At 31.5% G+C, this 18,698-nt stretch overlaps 2 protein-coding genes across 2 annotated transcripts; both read right to left on the bottom strand.

The window, feature by feature from the left end:
- Window positions 1–1,937: 1,937 nt before the first annotated feature.
- LOC129299271 (uncharacterized) lies at window positions 1,938–8,554 on the bottom strand. Its single transcript, XM_054937738.1, has 7 exons — window positions 6,790–8,554; window positions 5,719–5,809; window positions 5,493–5,650; window positions 4,608–4,659; window positions 4,246–4,325; window positions 4,058–4,151; window positions 1,938–3,051 (listed from the first exon to the last, which is right to left on the bottom strand). The coding sequence occupies exons 1-7, from the start codon at window positions 8,446–8,448 to the stop codon at window positions 2,243–2,245; spliced, it is 2,943 nt and encodes a 980-aa protein (XP_054793713.1). The 5' UTR covers window positions 8,449–8,554; the 3' UTR covers window positions 1,938–2,242.
- A 5,122-nt stretch (window positions 8,555–13,676) lies between these two features.
- LOC129299276 (uncharacterized) lies at window positions 13,677–14,630 on the bottom strand. Its single transcript, XM_054937743.1, has one exon. It carries the CDS (start codon window positions 14,478–14,480, stop codon window positions 13,938–13,940), a length of 543 nt encoding a protein of 180 aa, XP_054793718.1. The 5' UTR covers window positions 14,481–14,630; the 3' UTR covers window positions 13,677–13,937.
- Window positions 14,631–18,698: the final 4,068 nt, after the last annotated feature.

Raw genomic sequence — 18,698 nt, 5'->3', positions numbered from 1 at the left:
TTCCAAAAATGCTAACAAAAATTAGTACATTTCATAAAAGTGAGTCGCGTAAGCACAAAAAGCCTTCGGATTCAATTATTTCTTTCTTTTTTTTGACTGTTCTATGTGTCCCTTTTCATAACATCTTTTTCCTTCATTTCCTCTTCTATTAAAAATATCTAAGGATCATGCATGATATTTGTAGACAAGGGATAAACTAACTAAATTGGGTTACTGCAACTCACATCCTCTTTTCTTTTGGATGATATGTCTTTCTAATGCATGTTCAGATGGTTTTAAAAAATTGTGATATATATATATATATATGGAAATTTAGAATTTCTTTCAATTTTTTTCTTAAAAATAAAACAGAATACACCACTAAAATTGGTTTTCAATTGTAAATTTAAAATGGTGATAGACAACAAAACATGAAACTTAATGCGAACGCTTCATATGACTAATTACTGTGTTGTTAGAGGGAAGGGATATGGACCAAACTGATAAACCAACAGCATTTGAGCAGGGACCAATGCATGGAGCACCGTGTTCTTCCTTTTAATGAATATAAAGTTGGCCTTTAAAACTTTCGTTTTGGCCTCATAATTAATTGAAGAATAAAATTTACCTACCGAGAAATATTCTTGGATGCGACAGTCCGGTAACAGAAAGAGAACATATAGACTAGAGAAGTGGAAAGACACGTATTAACTCAAAACTTTAAGTCTTGGGTTTATGAGTCTTTTTCTTTTATTATATATTAATTATTAAATTTAATTTTATTTAGTGTGAGATTGCCCACATCGGCTCAAATAGCTTCTCAAATTTGAACATCTTGACAGAACTTAATAAAATTAAGTAAAGCTTATATCCTCATTAGTAATAATACAATTTATATTATATAAGAACATAAGTTTGAATCCTTTTGATAAACTAAGAATTCATTGATAGATATAATTTATAAGTATCTCTATGAGCTTTTTAAGTTTAAAAGTGTACCTAAGTTTTGGTGAGCCATGAGTCTCAGCATTCAACTTACTTAGAATTCATTAAAAAAAGTCAAAACTTATAAATCTTAAATAAAATTTTGTAAATTCAAAATAATATAATGTTAAATTTTTATTTATATATATTTCAAACATGCGTGGATTATGCCATGATGGCAAGCCATCCAGTTCCTTGACATTATTTTTATTCTCTTATGCCAAATTAAGAGCTTGTTTGGTTTCTATTTTCATTTTTTCTTTTTAAAAACTGTTTTGTAATATAATTTTTAGAATTATTTTTTTAAAAAAATAAAAATTTATTTGGCTTTGTTAATTTAAAAACAATTTTAGAGTGAAAAAATAGATTGATAGTAATAGTTATGAACAGTTAATGGTGATAATTTATGATAAAAATTGATCAAGATAACTGTACTTTTTAATAATCAAATATAGTATATTTTAAAAATAAAAAATAAAATAAAAATAATTTGAAGTTATTTCTATTAAAAAATAATTAAATAAAAAACACTTGTTCAAATAGACTTTAAAATTTTTCTGTTTTCAAAAACAAAGAATAGTTATTTCCACCTTTATTTGATTGATGTCAAGGCTTCTTTAATTTCTACCTAAGTTTTTTCTTTATTTTTTTTCCCTTTTTGAACATGTCATAATGGCTAAGAATAAATCCCAGGCGGTTTAAAATTTCATTATGCAATAAGTTGCTTCAAAAACTCCAAATTGAAGATGCCAAAGAAGAAATGCAGTGCTTAATGTATCTAATCACCATTGCTTAAAAGTTACAAGTAACTAATGAAGTTTGAATTTCATGTACTTGCGTATCTATTGCTGCTCACTGGCTTTATATGCCTTACAAAAACTCAAAGATCTTCTTTACTTCAAAGGCCTACGTACAATGCAAGCATCAAAATTTCCACAAATATATTGCTAATGTCATCATGAGAACAAAAAAGCTTGACATTATATATCTTTATATGACTCCTGCATTGATTACAACTCTTTCAAAACAACAAGGGATGGTTCAACTTACATATTCTATCTTGTCTCGCAAAACTGCCAATGTCATGGGACAAAGCTTTGTCATCATCAGTGAAGAAATAGCCATGACAAAAACATAGTACCTTATCTACCTCACACACACACACTCACATGTATTCTCTTCCTTATAAAGAAAATATACTAAATGTGACAAAAATATGTAGTATTATTGTGCATTTTTGATATAAATTGTCATGTGACTCTAAAACTATTGGTGTTTCTCATACCTTTCTAGGCAACCCAAAATTTTGATAACACCTAATTTCACCTCCAAACCCAGCTGTTACAATCACCAACCCCCATGCTGAAGCATGAGAGCTTGAGCTATTGGCATGACCATTATCAAAGTGCATTGACCAAGAAGAAGAAGATGATGATGATCTAGCAGAAGCAGACATGGTAGGTGAGTCGCCATACCTCATGGAAGCAGAGTCAGAAGAAGAAAACGAATCCCCAATTCCAGAACCAGTGCGAGAGATCGCTGTAGGTTCTTCCTCTTCCACAACGACATGGTGACCATTACTACTACTACTACTCTTATTCCTAGAAAATGGAGACCACCTACTCTTACTCCCACTATGAGCAAACGAAATAGCTCCAATCCCAGACATTGTACCTGAAATCCCTGAGGGCTCGTCATCCCAGGAAGGAGAAGCGTTATCAGAGGCCTGGTTTTGGTTGTTTCTCTTGATCTTATTGGGAAGAGGAGGCAAAAGTGTTGGCTTAGAAGAAGGATGAAGTGGAGATCCACAGGAAGAAGATGGAGGAGCTGGATAGTGTTTAGGGTGTCTTTTTGAATGGAGGGATGGTCCTATGGGAGGGTCACCCTTGATAGTGCGAGGCCATGGGATTGCTATGGAGACGTCTCTGCATTGGAATTGCTCGTGGGATTGAGTCAGAATTAGGTTTCTGGCTTTTGCATGGCCTTCATTCTTCCACACATATACTTGTGAATCTTCACTTGCACTTATCACGTATCTTCCATTTGGACTAAATGAAGCTGATATTTGGCTATTTGCATTTCGAAATCCTGTTGTTCATCAGCAACATCCAAATCAAACACATTATAGGTTATCAGTTAAGATCTCTAGGAGATATTTTTCATCTGAATTTTAAAGAGAAATTTACTCTTCAAGTTTGTTTGTTATCGACATGAATCACTATTATTGAGATGATAACTTCACTTTTCAAAAGTAATCTTAATCTTAATTTTAGCAATTCTATAATTAAGAAGGTACTTTCTCCTTTAAAAAAATATAAGACATGTTTTATAGTTAAGATGTTAAAAAATATAATATATTTTAGGTCTTTAAGGAAGACTTAATGAGGGTTTTTCAAAAAAAACAAACCCTTAATTATGGGTGTAGATAATAATGGTTTCTAGTTAAGATACTTAATTAAATAAAGGTAAATATGAAAAAAAGTGTATAATTTGAAAAATAACAAGCAACAAATGATAAATCTTCTACGTTTAAAAAAACATTAGATCTTATACATATTATTTTTTTATGAGTATCATATTTACAAGATGGATCCCATACCTATTTTTTTAATTTTTGTTTTGGGTTTCATATAAACTCTTAATATAGAAAAACCAAATCTCCCTTTTTTAAAAAAAAAAAATCATCATACTGTTCATGCAACCATAGATAAACAGTACCATAGTATGCACTTTACAATATATATGATTAACAAACTCATTGAAGGTGTAATTTAATTAAAAGTGGCTTATAATTTTAAAGAAGGGAGTAATATTGTTGCTCAAGATATAAGTAAAACGTGAATTTATAAATTAAATTTATTGTTATTTTACGGGAAAAATGATAGCTGAAAATTCATGAAAGAGACTTTTAAATTCATGCTTTCTCAAAATTGCAATATATCTTCTATCATTATTGAGAAAAAGACTGATTATTAAGGTCCTTAACTATTATTTATTAAAATTTAAATTACAATCCGAAAAACTGATTTTCTTTCTTTAAAAAAAAATAACAAAAGGAAGAAACAGAGAGGTTTTGGAGTGCAAGAGTAAGCACCTACAAACTTATGAACAACTCTGGAATTTTCTACAATTCTGATCCTGGAATCAGCTGAAGTAACAAGCACTTCTGATGGATTACTTGGAGCAAACTGTATGTAAGGATGTAAACCCAAGATTAGTTACTTAATCTCTCTTGTTATGATACATTGAGAATACAATGCATGCATGCTCATGGAAAATTACCTGAAAACCAGTCACCTTTCTTAAATGAGATTTCTTCTTTCGCCTAAGCTCAACTGCGCCTATTTGACTTATTTTGCAATCTGTGTCACCATATAGAACTGAATTAATATACATATTTTTTAAGGTATCATTATTATTTTTTTTGAACGAATTTAAGGTATCATTATGTTGAAATATTTTTTTTCACCCACACCGGAATATTTTCCTTAGATCAGTTGATATAGTTTCATAATTTAAAATGAAAAAAAGTAAGCAATTCTGGGACGAAATTTAATTTATGCAAATATTTTGAAGTAAAACTACATCATTCAGCTGGTTCTTTTCATCTTTGAACAATTTGGAGGCTGAGAATGAGGAATTACCTTCCGTGCTATACAAGCGACAGCTTCCGTTATGAGTACCGACAAAAGCAGCCTACATAACAACACAAACATAATCCCGCCAAAGTCAAAATATACAGATGAGAACTTTTCAGTTCATGTTTCATGCTTTTTTTTATTTTGTCATGGCCTCGTTTGTTTCATGTTTTAATCTTTAAAGACAAAAGCTTTCTTTAAAAAGGGGAAAAAATGCCTCGTTCATTAATGAAAATGGATCTGAATGTTTAAAATGGGTCATCTGTATACTGCAAAATATTCAAAGAGTGAATTAATGACAGATAACAATTTTTTCAAAAAATGTTATAAATATTAATATAGATGATTATAAATTAATTAATTTCAATTACAAAAATGATATTCATTCCCTCTGCTTTATATAATAAGTCAACTTTTTTGAAATATCATGTTAAAAAAGTATAAGGCGCTCTGAATCTTTCAAGATACAATTAATGAGGTTTTTTCCCCTCAAAAACACCCTTAATTTGTTTTATACAAAAAAAAAAAACACCTTTAACTAGTTGGTTATTTAATAAAACTTTATAATTGAAATACTATATTAAATAAGAATAAAGATAAAAAGAGTATAATTTTAAAGACAATGAACCAAATAATTGAGGACACAATTAATAATATTGAATGAAGGGAGTAAATTATAAATGTAACTCTCAATCAGTTTATAAGTGAGATTCTTACTTATAAATTGTTACTCAGAAAATTTCATCAGGAACCTAATTATTATTTTAGGAAGTTATACTGTCACTCTCGCAATAAAAATAGATAAATAAATAAAAGTGTGGCTCCATTATATTTGTTAGTAGCAATAACTAAAGAAAGAAGAAAAGGGTAATTAGGAGAAGAGAAATATACTTGAGCGTCAGGAGTGTAAGAAATAGCAGTGACCATTTCGTGAGTATCGATCCAATCCACCACGAAGCGTTGAGGAATGTTCCAAATTCTCACCTTCGTGTCCAGACACCCACTAATGAAATACTCTTCGTCCATTGGGTTGAACTGCACGCACGTTACTGCCACACCCATGTTTTAATTAATTTGGATTAATTATTTTAATTATGAATTCATTAAACTTACTTACCATAATCACTGTGGGTGAACACCTGCAAGCACGCCCTGCTCTCCATGTCCCATAATCTCACTGTTTTATCCATTGACGATGATAGCAGTAGCTGCGTTATGCAACAATGCCATGTGTTCATATTCATTGGGAAAAAAAAAAAATCACCACTTCAAATTAAGTTAATGGAAGATTCAAAATTGGACATGGCAATTGAATAGCTCAAATATTTGGGCACAAATCCCAAATGTACTCTGTAGACGAGTGCAGAAAAAGAGAGAGTATTTTGATAATTTTGCGGAAAAAATATATTGTCCCTCAATGACCATGGTCCTAGAGCAACAATATGTTTTCGAAAATCACAAAATATCATATTGAAGTTATCCATGAATCTTCAATAAATTTGGATTATGTAAATTACTACCGAAAAAGGAAGGGTATTTTGATAATTTCGTTGGAAAATGTATTGTCTTTCTTAGGATCATGATCTCTTGTGGGTTTTATTTCTGAATTAGGGATTTATGCCCAAATATTTAAGCTTCTTGGAATGTTTGAAGTCATTCATAAATCTTCCATAATATTTAATGTATGAATTAATGTAGAAAAAGAAAAGTTGTTTTGATAATTTCATTAAAAAATTAAAAAAATAAACATTAAAATGTATTTTTAATTCTTTAACTTTATATGATATTTTAATTTGATTCTTTAATTTTAAAAAATAAAAATTTTTCTGATTCTAACACCATTAATTTTAAATAATTATTTTATTTGTCAATCATTATTATTTTAAAAAGTCAACATTTAAAAATATTTTATTAATATTTAAAAATTTAAAATATAAAATTTTTTTTAGAATAAAACTAACGATATTAGATTAAAAAACTGAAAAAATAACATTTTATAAAATTAAAAAATAAAATAAAATATTGTATAAAATTAAAATATTAAAAATATATTGTCGCTCAAGTATCATGATCATTGATCCCTACTGATTTTATTTTTGAATTTGGGACTTTTCTGCAAATATTTATGTTTCTTGGTCCCAATGGCCGGATTTTCCTTAAGGTAATTTAACATGGGGAAGAAGCTGACCTGAGATCTTGACCAGGACAAGTCCAAAACGTCGTCGCAATGGCCATGGAAAGAGCAATAAGGTTTCTCTGAGAAAGAGAACACAGTTTCAGGGATGTGAACATAATCAGGAATCGCGAAACTCCTTCCTGATCTTTTGCTTCCATGCTTCCCTTTCTTCTTCATATCATTCCATTCTTCTTTTCCATTTCGTTCCGGTGATCCAAGCAACGATGGATGAATCGGAGTGAGACTTCCCTCATCTGGCTTCATCGACGTGACCTCGCATTCCTGCACTTCCCATACGTGAATCACCTTGTCTTCCCCTGAACTCGCCATGTAATGACCATCTGTACTGAACCTGATCGTCCAGATACAGCCTTCGTGAGCTTGAAATTCTTGACACAGATGCAGAGCTGAGAGCTCTTTCATGGATTTCCCACTTTGTCTTACTCTCACCCACTGTTCGTTCTTCGCGGGTTTCTGTTCAGAAGTCGTCGACAATTGTGTTGACGATGACAATGACGACTTCTGTGTCTCATCTCTCTCTCTCTCCCCGATGAACCCAGAAGCCACTCCTTTGATGTTCTTCAACAGAGCAGCCCCTGTTCTTTTGCTCTTCCTTAAGCTCTTTGAGAAATACGAATGCTGCGTCGTGAGCTTCCGATCGTATCCAGAACCGTCGCTGGTACTTCTGTTCACTTTGTCGCGACTCATCAGCTCTTTCACCACCGGGGAATGTCCTAGGTGTCGTTCAAATTCCTCCATTGTTAATTTCTTCCCTGTTTGCAGATCGCTTAGTCTGTTCCACATCCCGTCTTCGCTTGACTCGTTGACGATGAACTCTTTTCCCGTGTCCAGATTCTTGATCAAGAAGAAAGCTCCTAATCCCCAGTTAGACTTCACCGACGTCATCTTCGAGCAGTGATGCGGCGGCGGCGGCGACTGCCCCGGCCTTTCTTTATGTTTCATTGCCACTCGGGATTCTCCTTTGCACGGACGAGCACCGCCACGAGAAAATGTCGAGTCCGAAGATGTTCTCGTCAGGCGTTGCTTGGAGATTTTACCTATGAATTCTTCTTTCCTGTATTTTGGCATCGAGAACGAATCAATGTCGCCTTCGGATCGCGAGCGACCGAGAACGAAGGGGATAATGGACGGCTTTCTTGATTTTTTCCTATGATGTTTTACCTCCGATTGCGAACTTACAGTGGAAGAAGAAGATGATGAATGAGGAGCAGAAGATTTACTTGTACTTGTTGGTGTTGAAGGTGAACAATCGGTTTGGTCATTTTCGAATTTCTTCGAAATGGCGCGATCCAGAGCCATGCTTGTGATTCTGAGGACCTCTTTGTTCTCGTCCAGGCCCATACCGAGAAGTAATCGTTTTCTGCGCTCCGTGATTGATCCCGGAGATGCGATCCACATGTCGTATTCGGAGCCCAAGGCGGCAACGGTGACCGGAAAGGGCTTGACTCTCTCGGATTTGTTGGGGGACATGTTGGCACTAAACGACATGCGGCTGTCTTCGAACCCGTCATCTTCGTCGGAGGAGGAAGCTTCCAGATCGATAGGGGCAGCGGAGGACATACGCTCGCGCGTCTCGAAGAAGCGATCGTCATCTTCATCGTCATCTCCGAGACCGTCCCAGTTCAATGTGAGCGATTTCCGTCGCTGCATGGTGGATATGGGCGGCGAAAGGCGGAGCTGGTGGTGGATTGGTTCGTGGAGAAGCGGAGAGGAAATTGTTTGACTAATTTTAATTTAATTTTGTTTATTTCTGAGATTGCAGAGTGATTGAAGAGAAAGAGGAGGAGAGAACATGAAGGGTCAGAAGTTGGTTACCGTTAAGGATGTTTTGGAGGCAAAGAAACGGTCAACGATTTTCACTCTTTATTTATTTATTTTATTTATTTAATTATGAATCCTTTTGCAAGTGCCTTTGCTTGTTGTGCACAACGAGGAGGAGACTACTTCTGTTGCCACGTAGTGTTAGTGACGTGCCTGTCAATACTTGCCACGTTTTAATTTTTTTTTGGTATATTTTTTAATTGCAATACTTTTTTTTTTAAATGAAAAGACAAATTGTTCCAAGTACATCCAAGAACTAGAAAAAAAAATAGAGGAAAGAAAAGTTAGGTTATAAAAAATAAAAATAGCATTTCAAAACAATTTTATTTTAACAGCATACTCATGATACTTCAAGCATGTCTTTAGAATTTATTTAATGTGATTATATATTTGAATTTAAATTGGAGACATTAAGGTAAATTGATTCAACTATTTTGACTAGTAAAGCAAGTGACTCTTAATTGCATTTCAAAACAATTATTTTTAATTAATATTATCTTATTTGGAATTTTGTAGGAACAACGCGCCTCCACAATTTGCAATTAGAAATTATTTTGACCTAATTGTCATTTTCTTTTTTATTTTCTATTTCATCTTAATCTCGTCTTATTTTCTACGTGGATCTTTCCTTCCAATATAATGAAAGCCTTCTAGTTGACCATGCCTTTCTTTCAAATTGAAGTTGCCTTTGTTAGAGCGTTTTGTGCAACAACTTTTAGAAACATATTATATGATAAAGATATTGAGCATTAAAGGAGAAAACAAATACAAAGCAATAGAGAAAAGAGATCTAATTTGTAATATGGAACATTTACATCCAATCAATTCAATTCAAGTTGGAAGAGTTATTTTTTTTTTTTAAATATGGCACTGCATATTTGCATGACTAATTAGCGGTTATGACATTTTCTCTTCACATGCTATAGGCAAAATAATAAACAAAATGTAGAACTATCATGGTCGTATAGAGGATTTAATGTAACTCGTTTGCTTTTTGTTTGGATTATTTGATTTTGATTTTAGTGGTCAAAAAGAATTAAATTTGATTTTACAATACATTTTTTTGTTGCAGTGAAATACTAGCAATCGAGAAATTAAGGAATAAATTTTACAAATCTATTATAAAATAATATAATTGTTAGAATATTTATAAATATTTATGGATTTGTATTAATTAATTAGCCCAGACAGATTAATTTTTATGATCTTATGTGAACCGTAATAGGTAGACCACACGAGTGAATCCAATGAGCAGAGGCCCAACCTGTAACACTGTAACCATCAGTGATTCTCTATCTCTTAACTAAATGAGTTAAGGATAATGAGAGATTAATTAATTAATCATGACAGTTATTGAATTGGTTCATATAAGATGATTAGTCAATAACCCCAATACGATATAAATTTTCCACTATCTCCATTTTCTCTAAACTCTCTAAAAACTATAGAGGGTCTAATGGATTGTATGTTTGTCTATATTCGAGGTAATCAAGGCATTAGAGTTAGTCATAAATTCTTCATGTATGCACGTCATTTTATTTGAATCTTATTTGTCTTATATGAATTGAGATATTAAGTTAACAATAAAGGCATCATGATTTAATATTTATTTTGATGAATGGACGGTGAGACTACTAAACTTCTTTTTCCAGTCTAAGATAACCGTTCTAATTGGAGCTCAAACGCTCATTCAATTCAATAGTCATAAAATTCTTCTTTTGGTACGTTTAAAAAAAACAAATAAAAGAAAAGAAAAAACATAACAAAGTTACGTGCATGTGGTTTCAGATTTAAAATATAAAGTTCAAAAAAAAAAAAAAGAGTAAGTAGATACAACAGTGTGTTTGTCAAGTTGGTGCATGTTTGTCATGGCTTGGGTCTATTTTTTAATTTTGAGGGATATATAGATAATGCCATTGGATTGAAGCCAAAAAAAAAAAAAGAAGGAATGTGCAAACTTCACAAAATTTTGTCATGTGGCATGTCCTAGTGGTTGCCAAATCCCACCTCACCAATATTGTTTTTCATTAATTACAAAAAATATATGTTGAAATAAATGTTGTCTAATATAATCATATTATTGCTAGCTATAGCAAATCATAATTTAAATGGTGTTTGGCTCAAATAGAATAATATGATAAGTTAAAATTTGAATGATTGAAAGAGGCATCCATATTTAATATTTGATCAACAAGATGGCCTCCCATTAAAAAAAAAAAAACTTGTGAGCAATAAAAAAAAATTCTTATATGTAATGATATGGTGACAACTAATCATTGAGATTTTATTGGCAAAAAAGGGGGATAAATGAGCAAATATTCCTGAATTTTAAGTTAAGTAGTATTATAAACTCTTAAATTTTTTTATTATATAAATTATTCTCTTGACTTTTGAGAACAAAACAATCTGGGCTTTATCACTGATAAAAATTAACTTTGACCATTAATTGATAAAAAAATAAATTTAAAAATTACCAAAAAATTACAATAAATGATGCAAAAAGTATAGACAATGATTCATTTTTTTTTTCCAGTTGAGATCGATGTTGAATTTTGAATTTTGAAAACTTTAATATAAAATTTTGTTGAGATGAATATCTTCTCAGTCCAAAATTTTCCGTCAAATTCACAGTATATATTATGAAAAAAATATAATTCTTTAATTAATTAGAGATAAAAATTAATAAAAAGTAAATACAATTTTTAAAGTAAGACTCTGAATATGAGACGAAGTATTATCTGAAATCATGATCGCATTAAAGAAGGATTTTCAGTTCCATTTCAACACTCGTGAGGTATTTATCAAAGCATATTTAAACGTTAGGAAAATAGATGTATCGTCAAGCACCTAAATTTCGATCGACAAGTATGTATAGGTAGAGATAGAAAATGGATGAGCCTAACTTATATGGGTTTAGCCCTTGTGAGCTCATGCTCTTGAGCCTGATTTTCAAAAAAATGGCTGGTTTCTGAAATTCAGCTATCATTTGAAAGGTTCAGGATCGGGCCCATATAATTTTTAAGAAGATTTAAAAAAATAAAAAATTTAATTAAATAAATAAATACAAATTTAAATATAAAATCTTGATGAAGTCTAAAAATAAAGATAAAAATCTTTAATCTAGATTAACCTTATCAAATTCAATAAATACAAAATCTTGTGTATCACAAAGTACAATATTAATCAAAACCAAAAAATAAACCTTAAAAAATAATTGTATTTAAAAAATTAATGTCAACATCGTGTTAAAATAAATGGCAAAAGAACCAATATCAATTATTATGACAGCACAATACTTGAATAGATTTATTTTTAGTTCCACATACTTCTTTTTTAGTTTCAGAAATATATTAACCGAGACAAAGATGACAATTTTGAAGATGACAGAGAAACAAAAAGGAAAAAGGAAAAAAAATGAAAGCAAAAGAAGAAGAATGAAAAGGTGTGGGAAGAAAATGATAGCTTACTCACAACAAACCTAAATCCATCTTTCTCTTCAAAGTTCCAATGACATGGGATAGAGGCACCTCAACACCATGACAAAGGAAAGGTTGAGACAAAGGCTAAGATAGAGGCAAGAGGGAGGAGAAGCGAAGATTGTGAGGAGAAGCTAAGAGGGAGAGCAAATTGTGAGGTTGTGTGAGGGAGACTACCATGATCAAGCACCTACAGCATCATTTAAAGTTGAGAACTAGAGATTGAAAGACAATAGGGAAGAGCACTGTGAATCCTCTATCTAGGTTGAGAGTCGAGAGGGAGGAGAAGCTGAGATTGTGAGGAGAGGTCAAGAGGAAGAGCAAATCTACAGGGTTGAAGAGTGTGTGGCATGAATGTGCTTAGGATTTTCTTTTAGGTGCCAATCCGAATGAAATGTTAGAAATAGGGAAGGAATTAGAAAGGGGAACAAGGCTTGGAAGGTCATCTCAGTTCAAGCCTATTTTTCAAGGCCTATCAAGTTTGGAACCCAAAGCCTATTTCCTTAAAAACATTCCAATTTTTCAAGCTAAAACTTTTATAAAAACAAGCCCTTCAGGTTTGATTCTTATTTTTAACTCTATTTGTACGTGTATATGTATACACTTCCTCCTTTTAATATTACAAGATATTTTTTTCAAAATATTTTGTTAAGAAATGGAAGATATTTTATATCTTTCTATAATTAATAAAATTTTTCCAAAAATACCCCTTTAATTAGGTGTGTAATTGATAAAGTTTAATAATTATGACGCATTACACCTATTAAATAAAAGTAAATATTGGAAAAATGTATAACTTTAAAACAACTAACTAACTCATTCACAAAATAATTTGAAGAAAAATACCTTCTACTCCATGAATTGGGAGAGTAATACTGGACGGAGGCAGTATATGTTTAGGCCTGGGATTTGAGCTTCTCCGTGAATTGAATGTTCAAATTATACAAAATAGAATATTGTCAATATATACTTCAAAAAAAAGTAGGGAAAAAATATTCTTACTATGACATCCAATCATAGCACAAAAAAAAAAAAAAACAGTACGCAAGAATATAATAATTTCAACCATCACCAACTGCTCCTTCTTGTTCATCTTAATTTCTCTTTAATTAAGAATCCGAAGACAACTTCTCTCCAAGCGTAAAACAGAAGGAAGAATCTTTCAGAATTCAGAAAGAAGAACTAAGCCCAAATCTGAAGCTTTAATTAACACAATCAATAAAATAGTACATATGTATTCTGTGTATTAAAAAAAAAACGAAAAAAAAAATCTAGCAGAATAAGTTCTCTTCCTTTGGCCACATAAAGCGCATACATAAATAGACCTGAACAACAAGGTAAGAACAAAAGAACCTGGTCGCAGCGGTAAAGCTATCAACTTCTTCACCAACTGTCCTTCAAATTCCTCTCTCTCTCTCTCTCTCTCTCTCTCTCTCTGTATCCATACTTTCATTCTTAAATTCACATTAATTGATCTTTTATCACTTTACGCCATCACAAGCGCTTTACAACATATCACTTGAGATCTTAACGAGTAAAAACATGTTCTAAACAAAAAGAAAGAAAAAAGAAAAGTAAATCTAACGTTTGGAACTTGCGTAACGTTAATTTCACCAAATATGGGGCTGCTAGCTAGCACCTGCAATATGTCTTCCCATGGCCAATTCAAATGCAAGTCGAAAAGCTTTGCATTGAATTAAACAAAATATATCGATCCATGAATCTAACAGTTTAAGCTTCAAGATTGAGATAATGAGAATCATAAAGTTTTGAATAGCTGAATATATAGGACCTTCTTACTGCATGATTGGAGGGAAATTTTGAAGAAGTGGAAGTTGATAATTACATGGCGTCACTGACAATATTTTTGTGTTGAGATTTCTTCTGGTTTTGGTGAGAATCAGAAAGAGGGTGACGTTGGGTTTGGAACAACAATAATTCAACCTCTCTGGAGAGATCAAGTGGTGGGTTTGATCTTCTTCTGCGTGATGGTGATGATGTGAAGGAAGCTTTTCTTTTGAGAGATGGTTGGGGTTTTCTGGGTGGAGCTGGGCATTGTTTGGCCTCTGGGATTCTGTGGTCCAAAGACGTTGGAGTTCTGAACCCATCATCATCATCTTCTTTCTCTTGTTGATTCACCTTGAGCTTGATCTCTTCCTCTGAATCATTCTCACTGCTTTCTGCTTCTGCTTCGTGTTGGGCTGTAGAATGACGAGTCTCTGAACTGTTTGAAGCAGTACTCTCACTCTGGAAGACGAGTCTTTCTGCAGCTTGGGAACTGTTGGCTGGGTCTTCTTGTTGGTCCTTTCTGAGAAGAAAGAGGCTATCAGAAGTGCTTGATGACATGGTTGAGGCGAAGAAAATGGGAAGGGTTTGAGAGTTCATGAAGCAGACTCTATCTCTCACTCTCTCTCTCTCTCAGTGCAAATTAAAGAAGAAAAGGATGAGAGAAGAGGAAGAAGGGAGGAGGAGGAGGGGCAGTTGGGGAGGGGTAGTTATAGAGGTACAAAAAGAAGGAACGTAATAATCAAATGGTCACACTTTTTCATCTTTTCCTCAAGTTTGGCTAGCTTCTTTGCCTGTACTTTTTTTTTGGGAATTTAAATCTGATTCAAAGTCTCACGGATCTCACACTTCAATTTTTGCCTCAATATTAATATTAATACACACACACGGTCATAAACCTATTCTTATAACTTAATCATTTGGTCGTCTCACTATCTTGGCTTTGAAAACTCAGATCAGGATTATTTATATTTTAAATTGAAATATAATTTTAAACTATTAAGTAAATTTGACTTTTAGTAGCAAGTTTCCTTTTTATTTTACGGAATTAATTTACACAATTTATTTTTTGAAAAATTTAAATAATATTAATACATGATTTTGCTCATAAATTTTACTAATTAATATTCCTCCCTCTCTCTCACACATCATTGTAACAAGTCATTAAACCTCATCTATTATTGGGAACTTGAGATTGAAAGTCCCACTCTTTAAAATTCTTTTTTATTGCTTATACATCTCATATCCTGCCCCACATTCAATTTAGATTACTTAACCAGCGCTAAGACTAATTTGAATTCAGGTTTGATATAGGGTTTTAACGAATGTTAATGTATTTTGATAGCACTAATTAAGTCAGAACAATCCTAACTTAGCCGTTTGATCTAGTCCTTGGGTGGTAAAATTCTTTAAACTATATATATATATATATATATATGGAGAGAACTGTTTATAGTAAAGATGGGGAAGAAACTTTTGGAGGAAGGGTGTTTGTGAACGAATCAAAATGGGTGTAAAAAGAAATGAAGGGTTTAAAAAAAGAGAGTGCCTTGGATCCTCCGCCAAAGGCTACAGCTCGTCACTGACTTCTTTTTCTCTGGTCCTTAGAGTTTGCTTCCGACTTTGAATTTCTTAATATTCTTCTTCTTTGATGTTCTTCCTCTTCCTCTATCTGTATCTTTGCTTCGCAACACAACACACAGCACAGTACTACTATTGTTGGTTTGCTTTGTTTCTGACTTGTCCGAACTTTGATGCGTCTCTCCCACGTGCTTTTGCTTCTCCTTCTGTGGGACCATTTACTACGCACTCTCATATCTATTTTCATTATTAATTACCATTCTTTCTTTTGTTTATTCTTCCCTCTACCATTCATTTTCACTCCCATCATTTCCTCCCTTGCATGCCTTTCTCTTCTTTTTCTTTTTTTTTCAGAAATATCTGAGACTTTATTATCATGTCTACGTCACATGTATCTTCATTTCATTTGTCTTGTTCCTCCAACTCTCTGGTTTACTAATCTCATATTCTAAGTCATAATCCATATGTACTCTGCTATATATATATATATATATATATAACAGCTCCCGCTGTGTTTAATACTCATTCTTTCAATATTATTTAAAAAAAAACATAATCATTGTTTTCTATAATTTTATTAGTTCTTGCTTTTAGTTTTTATAGTTTTTTCAGACTCTCTAAGTTTAATAAGATTAGATAACATTTGTTTTTCAGGTCTCTAGTGATATTAAATTACAGGGACTATAAAGATTAGAACATTGAAAACAAATTATAGGAACTAAAAAAATTCAATAAATAAAATTATATGAAGCAATAATTATGTTTTTCCATATTATAAGACATTTGTTTTTGAAGTATCACGTGAAAAAATATAAAGTATTTTGGACATTAAATTTAATTCTTAAAAAACATTGTCAAGATGTAATTAATAATTCAAGTAATAATTTAGCGTTAATTTTTAATTATTGAACGGTGGCTGTGGCTAATAATAATTATAAGTTGTTCAAAATTAGGGATAATCCTGAAGTTTGTCCTCACTTTTTTTTATTTTTTTCCATTAAATTTAGACTCCCAAACTTGGATTTGAAGATAATTCTAATTCTAATATTACGTGTACCCTCGAGGTTCACATAATACTTGTTAATTTCTTCAAAGTCTTTATATGAATTTTTGTCTCATTCATTTGTCAGCCACACGTTGAAATTTATTTAGAAAATTGTAATGATTTATAATACTTTGATATCTCCTCCTAAATTTTTCAATTTTCCCTTTTTATTATAAATTAAACGGATAGAAAAGGATCCGAGGAAAGTTCACATCAAATCACAAAAAAAATTCAAACTTCAGAGTCTGAGATATTACCTACCAAATAAATAAAGAAAGAAATAAATAAATGGACTCTGCGGAATCAATGGACTCTCTAGCCCTGACGTTACCTCGCTTTCTTTGTCTCTTTTTCCCTTTAAGCTCATTCATGTATTTCAGTCTAATTTCCTCATAATATATAAGTAATTTTTCTTTAATAGAGTGTTTATTCTCGTAAAAAAAATTATCGAGAATTAAACCAACAGTATCAACAAAAAATTATATATTTTTATCAGTTAATCTAAGCCAATCAATTTAAATTTATTTTGGCAAAAAAAAATCTACTTGAATTTATAAGGGAAAAAAAAATTAAACATATGGGGATCATAGGATTCCTGGAATGAAAATGGAAGCAAAATTCAGATTTGGTTGAGCTCCCAAAGCTGCTACCTGTTACCTAACATTATCAACTATCACTGTCAAACCCATCTCAATTATTTTCATAATTATTTATATGTACCCTTGACGGTGATATTATTATTTTATACACACACGCGAGACGGCGAGAGTATGTTCTTGTGACGTTTCTGTCAAATCAAACACCGAAGCAGATTTGTCCATAATGCTAAACCGTGTGGTAGGTTGTGTATTTGTTGTGCCTCTATATGGTAGTTTAGGACATTAATATATCAGTTATCATTTTCAAATATATTTTTAGGTGAGATGAAGAGGAAAAACGAGATGAATGCACGAGTGGATTTGACTTTTGATGTAGAGATTACCTATCAATTTACGAAATCTTTATGATAAAAAATTCAACCATGCTAATCGCTTTGAAAAAAAATCAGCATAACATGCTACAGTTAAATATTTTGATGTAACATTGATTATAAATGTTATTTGAAGAAAAATTAATATAAAATTAATCCAATCATTACAAATGATGAAGGATTTAGTTGATTTAAATCTCCAATCTCTTAAAAAAATGATAAAATATAATTTTGGTCCATGAACATTTTTTTATTTATCCTCTAAACTTTAATTTAAAATAATTCAATTTTTATAATTTATTAATTCAAAACAACTCAATCCTTTTATTTTTTGTTGATTCCATGCAATTCAATTTTTATAAATCTTTCTTAACTCAATAAATTATGAGAACTGAGTTATATAAATCAAAATTTAGGAATTGATAATTTGGAGAAAATTTAAAAACCAAAAGTTATATATATTATCCCTAAAATATTTTTACATTTTACTTTTATTTGTATAAATTTATTATATTTATTAGATCTATATATATGTCATATAAATTTGTTATTGTTATTTTATATATATATATTTTTTTTTTCCAACAAGTTTCTATAATTTGAAGTGTAAATATTTATGTTAATTATATATAATATAAATTTGTTCTTAAAATATTCACTTTGTTGCATGGAAGATTTAAATTACCTATCTCGTTTCAAAATCCAAAACATAAAGCAAACGTATGCATATAATATAATAATGTATATATAGTATTCCATAAGCAAGGTGATGATTCAAATATTGAAACTTAGCGAATAATAATGGTGGTGTTACATTATTTTTGGCAATAAAATAATATTATATAATTATGCTAAAAAGAAGAGCAGCATGCATGCAGAGGCATAGTTTAATTAGAGGAAATAATTATGAAAGTGCACGTAAAGAACATAGAGCCTTTCACGACTTTCACTGGTCATCATTAATTTAAGCTCATACTCTTGTGACTTTTTATCATTTTGTTCCCGTTTCTTACTATCACTTTCATCCTTTATCTGCATATAGTACTATTTTAGATATGCTCACTAATGCAGGATCTACCATAAAAAAGATTGGTGATTGTTTATATTTTTTCATAATTAAAATTATGAGAGTGACTTCAAGTGTCTCTTAAGTGTGAGGTTAATTCTTAGTCTTTAACCCCCATGAATATGATGTCTGTATGGGTTGCTTTCCAGTTAAAAA

Source organism: Prosopis cineraria, unplaced genomic scaffold (genome assembly GCF_029017545.1).
Source record: "Prosopis cineraria cultivar Desert tree isolate PC_DT_omini unplaced genomic scaffold, ASM2901754v1 PC1105, whole genome shotgun sequence".
Taxonomy (NCBI): Eukaryota; Viridiplantae; Streptophyta; class Magnoliopsida; order Fabales; family Fabaceae; genus Prosopis; species Prosopis cineraria.
This window is presented reverse-complemented; position numbering and strand designations above follow the sequence as displayed.

Coding starts and splice junctions, on each gene's coding strand:
- LOC129299271 (XM_054937738.1), bottom strand. CDS start 8,448: ATGCAGCGACGGAAATCGCTCACATTGAACTGGGACGGTCTCGGAGAT. Junction 5,810..6,789: donor TGTCCTGGTCAAGATCTCAG/GTCAGCTTCTTC, acceptor TGCATAACGCAG/CTACTGCTATCATCGTCAAT. Junction 5,651..5,718: donor GTTCACCCACAGTGATTATG/GTAAGTAAGTTT, acceptor TGGGTGTGGCAG/TAACGTGCGTGCAGTTCAAC.
- LOC129299276 (XM_054937743.1), bottom strand. CDS start 14,480: ATGAACTCTCAAACCCTTCCCATTTTCTTCGCCTCAACCATGTCATCA.